Source organism: Canis aureus, chromosome 11 (genome assembly GCF_053574225.1).
Source record: "Canis aureus isolate CA01 chromosome 11, VMU_Caureus_v.1.0, whole genome shotgun sequence".
In the NCBI taxonomy this organism is placed as follows: domain Eukaryota; kingdom Metazoa; phylum Chordata; class Mammalia; order Carnivora; family Canidae; genus Canis; species Canis aureus.
In genome coordinates this window covers 23,128,371-23,141,382 of record NC_135621.1, presented here as the reverse complement: position 1 = coordinate 23,141,382, position 13,012 = coordinate 23,128,371, and the positions used below count along the sequence as shown (strand labels likewise).

Sequence of the window (13,012 nt, the reverse complement as noted above, 5' to 3'; positions counted from 1 at the left end):
TCTCTATTTCCATGGTCTTTAATTAAATAATACATGGAAGGGTTGGTAAGAATGGTGCCTGTCTAAGCACTCTGTGTGTGTAGCTCTTTATTTTGTGTTGTAAGTTTAAGGAGCTAGAGCAGACAGGTCTGGCCCACTTCCCTGCAGAAATAAGTATAAGCAGTCTTCTGAATAGGATATTTGGAAATTAGATTTTTTCCCCTCTGGTTTGTAACATTTTTATCCCTTTTCAGAGAAACTGCACCCAGGACTATCTTCCAAAGAGTCCTGGACATCTTGAAGAAATCTTCCCATGCTGTCGAGCTGGCCTGCAGAGACCCATCCCAGGTGGAACATCTGGCTTCTAGCCTGCAGCTCATAACGGAGTGCTTCAGGTGTCTGCGAAATGCTTGTATCGAGTGTTCTGTGAACCAGAATTCCATCAGGTAGTGTTCTTTGTAGTAACAAATGTACCTTTGATTGTATTTTCTTGTGTGTATATATGTGTGTGTATATATATATGTACTGGTCTGGTGAGAAATCGTTTTGGTATCAGGTATTATTACCCAGCGTTAACCATAGGCTAGGATTAGTCTCCAGGGGACAGGCTCTCTGCAGTCTTGCCACAGTTGTAGACGAGCATATACATGGAATGACATATAATAGAGTGTTTCTAACCTTAGGGGTTATTTTGATATTGCTGATGCGTTTTGAGGTATTTGGTTGTAGAGATATAGCACAGTGATTTTAATAACTCCCGTCTTGATTCTCTGATCCCAGATCCTGCCTTTCTAAAGGCATACGTAGTTCTAGACCTCACTTTATTTAGTTGTAAATATTTTAATTAGTTTTAGTGTTTTAATTAATTACCCTTGTGTTTACTTTGAACAAGGAGCGTGGTTTGTAGATTTCTCAGATGACCTAATTTAAAATTTCCTGAAGACCGTGTGGAGTTGCAAGGTCTCCTTCCACCTGTTTTATAACATGCATATTTTTGAAAGAAGTTAAGATGAACGAGAGAATCTCCAGGTGCCGTTCTTGTTTTGCTTGTTGCTCTCCCCTCCCGGAATGGAGCACCTTTCCTCTTTGATTTAATGGAATCTGCTTTTTATTACACATTTTCGCTTGAGATGAAGTCAGAAGCCACAGAGAGCACGCTTGCTTTTCTTTCTTGGACTTGAACGTAGACAGAGCCTCCAGGCCTCTCTGTCACTGCTGTGGTGGGTGAAGCTGGGCTGGTCCAGAAGTCACTCGAGGGACCCGCTTTGCTCCCTAGACAGTCTTATACCTGAGGCTTTGATGTGATGAATGAGATTTTTAAGATCAAAGGAGAGGGGGGAAGAATGCCAGGGTTGTTTAATACTCAATGGACCCTGCTGTCCATTGGCAGGTAAATGCATAGGAACAGTAATAATGTTGCTAATAATAGTTAACGTTTTAAAACATAACTAGTCATGTGCTAGAAGGTGGGCAGAGGCTGTTTTGTTTTGTCCCTTTCCTGTGATGGGGGAGGGAAAGGCAAGCCTCAGAAACGCTGGCTTGGGCCTTGCCAGCCTCGTGGGGAAGAAGGCAGGCATTTGGTGGGCTTGCCCTACACCCTGGGCTTTGTCTCCAAGGCTTAACTGCAGTGTCTTGTTTTATTTGTAGAACAAATCCCAGAAATAGCATACTGCTATTTTTCCACTTTTACAAAAGAAGAGACTGTGACTCGGGTTAAGGAACTTGTCTGATAGTCTCTCATTTGGGGAACATTCTCTCTGACTCAAGAGCTCAGGTTAGGAGTGGTGCTGTGACTGCCCCAAGACACCCGCCAACCCTGTTGCGTGTGCTGTCCCTTGAGCAGCCATGGGACCCTGAATGAGGGCCTCAATCCTTCTGAGAACCAGTCTTCTCCTCTGTACGTCAGCGCAAGCAGTGTCTCCCACCCAGGGCTGTCGGGCGTTTGAAATGAGATTACTTACATGATTGCCTACTGTGCTGTGCACCTGGTCTGCCCCGAAACTGTGTTTCTGCTCCTCAGGAACTATAGCGCAATAAAAGTATGGTGATGATATAACTGTCTTAGAAATTAATTTCTTTTTCTGAGTGTAAAAATAATATGTACACTATAAAAATTCAAACTTTGCAAGAATAAATACTGTGGTGAATGAAAAAGCAGCTGTCTTGTAGCAGGGCCATCAAAGCAGGCACTCTATGTGGCCATGGTATATGTGTCATGTGCAGCCATGGTTGGGGAGAAACGAAAACGAACATATGAAGACGTTAGTTTTTCTGCCTCTTTCCTTCTAGGACTAGATTGTTATTCGCAGTTGATTTTTATTTTTATTTTATTTATTTATTTTTTTTATTTTTATTTTTTCCGCGGTTGATTTTTAGCAGGAAATTCCAACCAGGTAGGACATCAGCTCCTGGAAAAATCATTTTTCCAGTTAGAAACACAAAACATTCTAGGCTGACTTTAACAACAGTCACTTATCTTTGAGCCTGTCAGGATTCAGATTGCAGCCATTATGGAGTTTTCTGGTGCTTTATTTTAAGTTAATAAGGAGTTAATCAAAAGGTGTGATGCTAAGGGATCACAGGCCTAGATCCCTTTACATCTTCTGAGTGCTGCCCATGTGTGGACTTGGAGTTATATTTTGTAGATGGACTGGGGTATAACAGCAAAGCAAATATTCTGAGTCCTGTGAAGTTTCAGGAAGTACTCAAAACTGTCCAAAGCTGTTAGCTCCTCACATCAGTATGACCCCTATTGTAGGGGTCACTGTGGTTTTACTGTCAGGAACCAGGTGAATGGTTTAGGCTTTGAGAACTCTGTCCCTAAGAACTTAGAACACTAAGTTCTGTCCTAGTGTGAAGGCAGCCACAGAGAATATGTGAATGCATGCCCATGTCTGTGATCCAGGGCAGCTTTGTTTGTGAACATTGAAGTTTGAATTTCATAAAATCTTCAAGTCGTGAAATTATATTTTTCTTTTTTCTTTTCTTTGGTCGGTCTCTCTCTCTCTCTCTTTTAAAGTATGTGGCCATATAGAAATAGCCAGTGGGTGCATTGGCCTGGTAGCCATTTGTATACAGGTGTAGAGGCAAGAGCAGGAGAGGTGGTACAGCTTCTTTTCTGGGAGGCAGGCACTGAGCTACTTTTCCTACCAGCCTGATAAGTAAAGAACAAGGGAGCAGTGGCTCTCTGACCCCCTGGCCTTAGGGAAGGGAGAGAGGATCCTGCTGTGGACACACCAACCCTGACCGTCTTGTTCTTTAAGGAGTGAACATCTTGGCTTAATTTTGATTCGTGTTGAGAAGTGAAGGTAGGGACCTATATTAGTTTCCTTTGCTGCTATAACAAATAGCTTCAAACTTAGTGGCTAAGTGCTTTCTTAGCAACAGAAATTTATTATTTTGTAGTTTTGGAGTCAGAAGTTGAAAATTAGTCTCAGTGACCTCAAGTGAGCCTACCAGTAGGGCCAGTTCCTTCTGGGGTCTCTAAGAGAATCCATTCTTCTGTTTTTCTGTCTTCTAGATGCTGCCTATGTTCTTGGTTCACAGCTCCATCCTCCCATGCTCAAAGCAACATCATAGCATCTTACAGTAACTGTGACTGACCATCCCGCTGATAAGGACTCAGAATAACCTGATGCCTACTCAGATAAGCTAGGATCATGTCCCCATCTCAAAACCATTAATTTAATCATATCTAAAAGGTCTCTTATGATATTTTCTGACCAATTTTGATATTCAGCAGCAGCTGGATGTCCAGCAATTCAGTTCTATTCTGACAACCACCCACCTGGAGTCAGAGACATCAGATTCCATAACTTAAAAAGCTCAGTCCCATAAGACAGCACCACTTCAAATGCAAACGAGGTGCCCAAGCTACATTCCTGCCTAGCTGGCTGTAAATTTGGGGATTCCCATGACACCCCTCAGGTTTGATCACCCAATATAATGGCTCACAGAACTCAGGGAAGCAGTTTACATACTGTTACCAGTTTACCATAAAGGGTACAACTTAGGGATAGCCAAGGAGAAGAGGCACACAGGACAAGTGGATAGCCACAGAGCATCCATGCCCCCCTGGGCATGCCACCATCCTCCTAGCACTGATGTGTTCACCAACTCACACAGAAATTTTCCATACTTGTCATTTAGTAGGGGTTTTTATGGAGGTTCCATCACCCAGGCTTCATTGGTAAAATCATTGTCTGTGGGTGATTGAACTCAATCTCCAGATCCTTCTCCTCCCCAGAGGTCTGGAGGTTTGGGTTGAATGTTACAGCTCCGTAATCATTTGGTTGGTTCCTCTGGCAGCCACACTCCAATGTGAAGCTGCCTTAGAGGCCCAGTGAGAACCACATATCAGCATAAATATAAATGTTGAAAGGGGCTTGTTGTGAAAAACAAAAGATGCCTTGTCACACCAGAAATTCCAAGGGTTTTAGGAGCTCTGTGACAGGAATGGAGGACAAAGATCAAAATATATTTATTAGCATACCACATCTCTTTCGCCACGTTAGATAGCGTATTAACAGGTTCCAGAGTGTAGTGTGTGGGTGTGGACATTTTTGGAAGGCCGTTGTTCCTCACCGTGGTTCACCTGTAGCCTGTTCAAAGGTCATTCAAAGATGAATTCATTGCTTCTTGAGGCCCCACATTTCTGACCCCAACAGCATCAGCTCAAGTCCAGAATCTCATCTAAGTCTCATCAGCCGAGAAGTCCCAAATCTCATTATCCAGTTGTTTAAATTACTTAAGGGTCAGACTCTGGATGTGCTTCCATCTGGGACACAATTCCTCTTTGTCTGTGTGCCTGTGGAACTGGACAAGTTCTCTGCTCCCCAAATGCAGTTTGGGGGCAGACCTAGGATAGCCATTTTAGACATTATCCTTCAAAAGAGGAGAAAATTGAAGGGAAGAGGAATCACTGATCCCAAGCAATTTCCGAATCACGTTGGGCAAATCTCCGGTTTTAAGGCCTGGGAAGAATTGTCTGTGGCTTGCGGCTATGCCCTTGGCCCTGGCCTCAGAGCCACCCTTCTTTTTTCCTGAAGGGAGCACATGTGTTCACCTGAGTACTTCGAACCATCAGCCTACTTCCTGCCTGGAAGTCTGGCTTTGGGAGTCTGACACTTTTTTTTTTTTTTTTTAAATTTTAAAATTTTCATCCTTTCTCTGTGCATTTGTCTAAGCTGGCAGAGTTTCTACCAGTAAAACATTTTCAGCAACCTTGTGGATCTCACATGTATGTCATGGGAATTCCCACCGTTAGACTAGAAGGTCCTCCACAGAGCTTTGCTCCATAACCCCTTCTTACTCCTGGGTTCTGCCGAGGTGACGGAGGGCAGTGAGTCACACCTTAATCTTTTCAAAGAGCCGCTCCTGCCATGGGACTAAACACTATCACCTTTTGATTCTTCCAGGGCACCAGGAAAAGGTTATCCAGCCAGCCCCTTGGCTTTCTCTGCGGAGCACACTTTCTTGCCAGTGACTGTCTCAGTTTTAGCACCTTTTGCTGTCTGGCTAGACTGAGAATTCCCCGAAGCAGGACCTGGTTCCCTGTTCATCTCTGTTACCTCTGCCCCTGGCATTTTATTAGATGATCACACCGTCAGCGTGTGGTTTGGAAATGTGCTCAGTGGAATATCCCAAGTTCATGATTTTGCTGAGCTTCTGCCCCTAGGGGGAAAGGATCCCCTTTCCCCGTTTCCTAGTGCTAGGTTCCTCGCTTCATCCTGAGCCCTCACAGACCGTGCCTCCGGCAGCCAGAAAAGGCATCAGAGTGTTTCAGGTGCTGCTCACTATTCTTCCAGCCCCTGCCCACCACCAGGTTCCTGCCAGCTTCCCCAGCCACTCCCACACGGTCAGATGTTTATTTACAGCAGCACCGCTGCTTCCTCTGCCCAAATCTGGATTACTTTCTTCCTGCTGCTGTGATGAATTACCAAACACTTAGTGGCATGAAACAACACAGATTTGTTATCTTTCAGTTCGGGAATTCAGAAGGCTGGAATGGGTCAACATGGCTGAGTTCCCTGTGGAGGCTCTAGGGGAAAATCCATTTCCTGGCCTTTTCTAGAAGCTTCTAGAAGCTGCCTACGTTCCTGGGCTCACAGCCCCTTCCCTGATTCTGACATCCTCCCCTCTCATTTTCTTCTTTTAAGAATGCTTGGCACTGTTGTGGGCCCACCTGGCTAGTCCAGGGTCATTTTCCCATTTCAAGATCCTGAATCTACCGATGACCTAAGGTCCCCTTTGCTGTGGGATGTGACACATTCACAGGCTTTCGGATTATGATGTGGACAGCTCAAGGGGCCACGATTCTGTTTACCACACACACCATGACCCAGAAGTCACAGCTCCATTCCCTGGATCATCATTTGAAATGCAGGTTTAAGAAAATTAATGGGTTTGACTTTGTCTTTTTTTAAAAACGTTTTACAGGAACTTGGATACAATTGGCGTTGCTGTTGATTTGATTCTTCTTTTTCGTGAACTGCGGGTGGAACAGGAATCCCTGTTGACAGGTAATTTGCAGTATGATTCATGGCTTATTTGTACTTTTGAAAAGGATTTAAAAACCACAACTTTGAGTTAAAGCAAATGATTTGTATTTCATGATACAGAGACACTTATTCAGTGATGTTAGCGAATTACTATAAAAGAAAGTTGCAACAACTTCCTTTCCTTGCTCTCCTGTGGGCTGAATTGCACCCCCTGACTCTCCTCAACCTATGGTAGAGTCCCAACCCCTAGCACTTCAGAATGTGACTGTATTTGGCCACCAAGCCATTAAAGAGATAAATAAGGTGAAGTGGAGTCACATGGGTTTGCCCTAAGGTTATGCCTGCTGTCCTTGTAAGAAGAGGAGGTCAGGACACAGACACGTACAGAGGGATGATGACATGAGGACATGGGGACAGGACCACCGTCTGCAAGCCCAGGAGAGGGGCCTTAAGAGGAGTGAGCCTTGCCCACACTGTGATCTTGGACTTCTAGCCTTTACATTTGAGAAAGTAAATTCCCACTGTGTAAGCCACCCAGTCTGTGGTGCCATGTTAGGGCAGCCCGAGCAGAGTCGTTCAGTGTCTCTTGGTACGTGTGAATGTGGCGTGCCTGTTCTCAGTGCTGGGTGTGATCCGAACGGTCACCAGAGCAGACAGAAAAATCTTTGCCTCTGCGTGTTTACGGTGCAGTGACAGTACGTTACGTAAGTTAAATATATGGTGTGACCAAGGGGGAAGGAAGTTCTCATTGTTAATAGCTGTTGATAAGGGATTAACAGGAAAATGAAGCCTCTCAATTAGAAGACCAGGAAGCTTTTCTAGACTTTTTGGGACGTTTTTGGTTCTTAAACTATTGACATCCATACTTGTCCTTCAGACAGGTTATTATTGTAATATGACAGAAAACAGAATTTTAACTTGCAATTTCTTTTTCCAGTGATTTGAGATACTTATGGGCAAACCTCAGTCATTTAATAGTAAACTCTTATTGTAAATGTCCAGTTTATAAGAAGATGTACTAGATTGTGGGTTAGAGGAATTCTTTTTAATAATAATCCAACAAATGCTTCCTCTAAAGGAGAAGCCTCCAGCTGTTTGTAAAATATGATCTGATTTACAGATTGATTTCCATATCTGTCAGTGCCGAAACGGGCTGAACAGTGAGGCCTACTGCCCTTCATGTTGCTATACCTGCTGCTGTTGGAAGCAGGTAGAGAACTCGAGGTGGCAGTCTCTTCACAGGTGGAGAAGCAGAGGCTCTGAGTACTGTGGGCTGCCTCAGGTGTCAGAGGTGCTGCCCGGTTTGGTTTAATTTTCCTTCTGTTCTGTGGGTTCTTACCATTCTCATGTAAAGCTCCTTTATTCAAATTCCTGTGTCTTTCTACTTGTTTTAGAGTTCTTCCTTTGGGAAATTTTAACTATCTTTTGAATTAATTAAATGGTCTAAGAATTTCCACACTAAGTGTTTGCTCTACTTTTTTTTTTTTTTTGGACAGCACTAATTTCTCAGGTATTGTTAAGAAACCAACAGGGTGTAGGGCTTAGTTGGAAAGTATTTTTGATATCTGTTTAAGGGTCTTTTTTGTAGCTCCATTTTATGATACAGCGGAAGCCTCAGTGATCAAATGGGGGAAGAAAAACCAGCAAAAATCCAGATTTCACTCTGTCCCATGGAAAAGCAGCTATTTTTGAAGACTGTGTGTGGTATGGTAATTCAGAAAGAGAGAGTTCAGAACGTACTGCATTTTATAATTACTGAAAAATACTGATGTGGTGGATAGTGTGTCGCTGGCAGCACCGATGCACTGTGGTGGGCAGGAGTGGGTTTCCCTGGTAATGATGTATTCCTAAATAAGACACCCAGGAGGAAGTACTACACGAACGCTGTGATTAAAGAGCCATCAGAGCAAGCCAGCCCTCCCCTGGCGCATTGAGCCCCATCCCCGTGCGCCCACTGAGCGCTCCTTCTCCTGAAATTACCCTTTCCCTCTGCTCCCCGTCCTTCTGTCAGCACATAATGTGCCCTCCTGTCTTCCCTGGACTCCATGGGCCGCTCTGCTCCATCCCAGATCAGCCACGAAAGACATGTTGGTTGTGTGGTGTTTATCTGATAAATACTGTTTCACGGGATTGATTTTTCTCTTTACTGAAGCAAGTCCATGACCTCACAGAATACTGAAAGGAGCTGATTTCTGAAAGTTTTTATGACCCAGTTTGTCATTGACGGATAAATGGATTGTGTGGTTGGTCTGGCCTCTCACTGATCCGCGCCGACCAGCGGGCAAGTCTTCATGCACCTGTGTTGTGTTGGTGTGTTAAGAACAGTTTACAGTTTTGGCAGATGTGGTTGTGTTAAGTTTAATTAAGTAATCTATTTTTTACTGACATGAGATTCATACAGCATACAAGTAACCACTTTAAAGTGAACAGCGGAGTGGTATTGAGAGTGTTGGCAGTGTCGTGCAGCCACCACGTCTAATTGCAGATATTGTCATGGCTCCAAAAGGAAACCCTCTACCCACTGAGCAGCTGCTTTCTGTTCTTCCCCTCCCTTGCATTCTCTGCCTGTGGATTTACCAATTCTGGATTTCTCATATTAAGTGGAATCAGAATTACGGGACCTTCCTTGTCTGGCTTCTCACACAAAGCAGAGTGTTTCAGAGTATACACATGTTGTCACACGTATCAGTGCTTCATTTTTCTAGATGACTGAATACTACTCCATTGTGTGCACAGACCATATTTTGTTTATTCGTTCCATCAGTGGTGGACATTTGCGTTGCTTCCACCATTTGGCCCTGGCACCACTGTTCAGCTGTTTAGAACAGCGCTGCTCTGCACATGCCTATATACATATTTATTGGAGTATCAGCTTTCTGTTCTTTGGGGTATATACCTAGCAGTAGAATGGCTGTGGGTCAGTTTTCTTTTTAAGTTGATAAGGAACTGCCCAGCTTTCCTCAGCAGCTGAACTCTAACATTTTTACCAACAACGTACAGCATTCCAGTATCTCCACATCCTTGCCAGTGTTTGTATTCCTTTTTGGGGGGTTATAGTCACCTGATGGTTGTGAAGTGGTATCTCATTGTGGTTTTGATTTGTGTTTTCCTCATGATTAATGATGCTGAACATCTTAGGTACTTGTTTTTGGCTGTTTGTAAATTGTCTTTGGGGAAATGCCTTTTCAAGTTCTTTGCCCAGTTTTTAGTAGGGCTGTTTATCTTTTTCTGGTTGAGGTTTGTTTTTTAAGATTTATTTATTTATTTGAGAGAGAGAGTGTGTGTGAGCATGGGGAGAGGCAGAGAGAGAGAGAGAGAGAAAGGGAGAAGCAGACTCCCCACTGAATGTGGAGCCTGATCCAGGACTTGATCCCAGGACCATGATCTCTCAGGAGATCATGACCTGAGCTGACGGCAGATGCTTCACTGACTGAGCCACCCAGGTGCCCCTGCTATTAAGTTTTAAGATTTATTTCTATATTGTGCATACTAGCAATTTGGTGGAATCTGTAGATCCATTGGGGAGACTGCCATCTTACTGATAATGTAGTCTTCCAGTCCATGAGAATGGGCCACCTCTCCCCTGATTTAGGTCTGTACTTTCCAGTTGTGTCAGCTTTACATAGATGAGGTGTGTTTGTAGGCAGAGTTGGAAGGATATTACTGAGGTGAGGAGGGGAAGGGAAGTTAAATCTTACTTCTCATTTTTGTCTTGAAAAGGGCAGTTCACAGTGTTCCTGAGTTTGGAATTCCATAGTGAAATTTGGATTCAACAATGAAACTTAGAAAAAATTTATAGTATGTTAGTTCAAGCCTAATACAAGCCTTTTAAAAAAGTATTCTGGTTCTTAATAAAGCACCCATATTGTGTTGTGACTGTTTCTCTGTGAGAACCTTATTCTTGGTGGATTTTTAGCAATGTATCTGTGCCAGCGTTTTGTTACCACTCTTGAGGTAAAAACTGTAATTACGTTGTCAAAATAATATTTAGAGTATTATTTTCAGAGAATAATTGCAGTGGTGTGACGAATATATTATGCTCATCAAATTTTATGTAAACACAAGCATGAGTTATTTTAATTGAATTATTGGTGTTGTTTTTGGCCTTTATTCGTTTCTAATCTGTAAAAATAATGTTGGGATTTTTGAGGGGCTTTGTAACATTTGCAGTATTTACACAGATCACTTGATAAGCTGTTTGGTAAAAGTAAACTGTCATTAGTACTTGTCTGGAGTTTTCTTTTCTTGCTGCTGGGACATCTTTAAACCTTTTCCTTCCTGGAATTGTGTTCTGATTCAGAGTGCTAATTTTTAGTTGCCTGAATGATTGTTAGGTCAGTTAGCTTTCAAGCCAACTTATATTGTTGGCTTTTGTGTGTGCATGTGTTAAATTAAAATCTACAAGGGTTTGAGTGTTAATATTCTAAACTAGTAAAAAAAATAGTCATTTTAAATTGTGACTTCAGATTAAAAATGAAGGTATAAAGTTTCATTATAAGCATTTTCTATAATTTCATTATACTTTTTAAAAACTCAGAAAAGTGGAGAGAAAAATAATTTCCATGTATATGCAGGCTGCTTTAGAAGAACACTTGATTTTTTTGTCTTTTTTCAGGATTTGTCTGTATGGGAATGAACATGTACTTGCAGTTCTGTATTTTGCTTCTTGTAGGTTGTAATGTTAACTTAAGTCTGTGCTGGAGTCCTTGTTCATCATTTTCTTGTCTTTGTATTTTTTTGTGTTCTTAGTAATTTCCGTAGTTGACCACAGTTCCACAGCTCCCTGAGCCAGTGATTGCTGGGTTACTGTGAACACCTGAAGATCACAGGCACATCACTCACCTTATCTTTCCTAATCTTCACAGTTCCTCTGCCTCAGAAGTATTGGGGGAGCAGCCCATTCTCTGGTTAGGCTGGTGAAGGGAAGGCCACATCCCAGGAGAGTCTTGAGGCTGGGGGGCCTAGAGCTCTGGGGCTGGACCAGCAGGCCCACCAGACCCGCCCCTCTTCCAGAAAAGCAGAGGTCTAGAAAATGGAAAGATGTCGGGAGTGCCCTGCTCTTAAAATTGCTTTGTGGTTGCTGCCTGGTGGGAATCCTTTCGTGGAGCAGAATTTTTCATTTCAGCTTCTCCTGTGACCTTTTATCTTCCCTGATCAGCTTGGATTCCTGGTGGGGAGAAGAGCCATCTCTTGTTTTTGCCAGTCCTGCTGCTTTGGCCCTGGGGCAAGCTTTGTGATCTTAGAGCTTTGGTTTGGTCTGTGTCAAAGGGCTGGAATATTAAAGCCAACGCATAAGGTTGTTGTGGGGATTAGAGGAGATTGCACAGTTAGAACACAGTGTCTAACCCCTGGTAAATACCCAACAAATGTTAGCCACCCCTTTTATTACTACTGCCTGTTGACCTCATCCCTCGGTTCTTAATGCTGTTCTCATGTGGGTATTTGGTTCCCAAGAAGTGTCTCAGTCCCTTTCCACTCACGATCTCATCACATGCCATTCCGCCTGCATGGGCTGCCCTGGCCCCGATGTGAACCACTTCAAAACCAGTGAGCAAACAGTAGGGTGCGGGTGTTGACACCTCAGCATGCATGCCAGGCATAGTTGGGGCATGGCCCTGGGAGGCTGAAGCTCGGTCAGGCAGTGGCCTTTTAGGTATGGGGTGTGTCCTGAGGAAGCGGCTGGGACAGGGGTGGGCCTGCAGGGATTCATGGTCGTGTCTGGTTACTGCAAAGCACAGAAGTATTTTAAATATTTCACCGATGAGCATCACTCTGCCCATGTGAATTGTGTGAATGTGAGCTCACTTGAGGGCATACAGCCTGCTCCAAGCTTTGGCTGGGCCACCCTAGCTGTCGACCTTGGGGGATTTATTTAATTACTCTGTACCTCCATTTCTTTTTTTTTTTTTTTTGTACCTCCATTTCTTCATCTGTGAAATGTAGATAATGCTGTCTGCCTTACTGTGAAGCTAGAATAAGAATCCACGTAAATCACATGTGCATATCACGTTAGTGGTTGCCTAATCCTAGATACTGTTTTGGTTCTTAGGCTGTCTCAATTCAGTTCAAGCTCACCCCTCGGTCTCTGTTTTTCTATTGTGTTGCCAGGGCCAGGAGTCCACAAACCCACCTGTCCTTTGCTTTCTGTGAGATTCAGCTAATAAAGGATGCTGGTGGGAGGCTGGCGGGCAGGAGAAGGGAATTAGGGACTGGGACCCCCATTCCTGTCTCTTTTGGAAAACAGCAGCTACTCCCCGCTTCCAGCCTCCCTGTGTGATCCCGGAGTACTGTTACCAGTTGGCCAGGGCCCTTCCCGAATCCCATTTGGAAGTATCCTCCGTGCTTCCGAGACCCCTGCAGGAGCTGGGCAGCCCCCTCCCGCTGAGGCATGGGTTTTTGCCCCACACAGCCCTTGCTCCCACTTCTCAGAACCTGACCTTCCCATTTGTGCCTTCACTTCCAAGGTTGGTGGCTGTTTCCTGCAGCCATAATCTCCGTGTCACCTCAGTGTTGCCTGTGTAGTTTAATTCTTT

At 43.8% G+C, this 13,012-nt stretch overlaps 1 protein-coding gene across 1 annotated transcript in view; it reads left to right on the top strand.

Moving 5' to 3' along the window:
* ATXN10 (ataxin 10) overlaps positions 1 to 13,012 on the top strand; it is a 163,049-nt gene that overhangs the window by 20,733 nt on the left and 129,304 nt on the right. The window contains exons 2-3 of the mRNA XM_077914113.1: positions 234 to 425; positions 6,418 to 6,500. Coding sequence (XP_077770239.1) covers positions 234 to 425; positions 6,418 to 6,500 — 275 coding nt within the window. The remainder of the gene's footprint in view (positions 1 to 233; positions 426 to 6,417; positions 6,501 to 13,012) is intronic.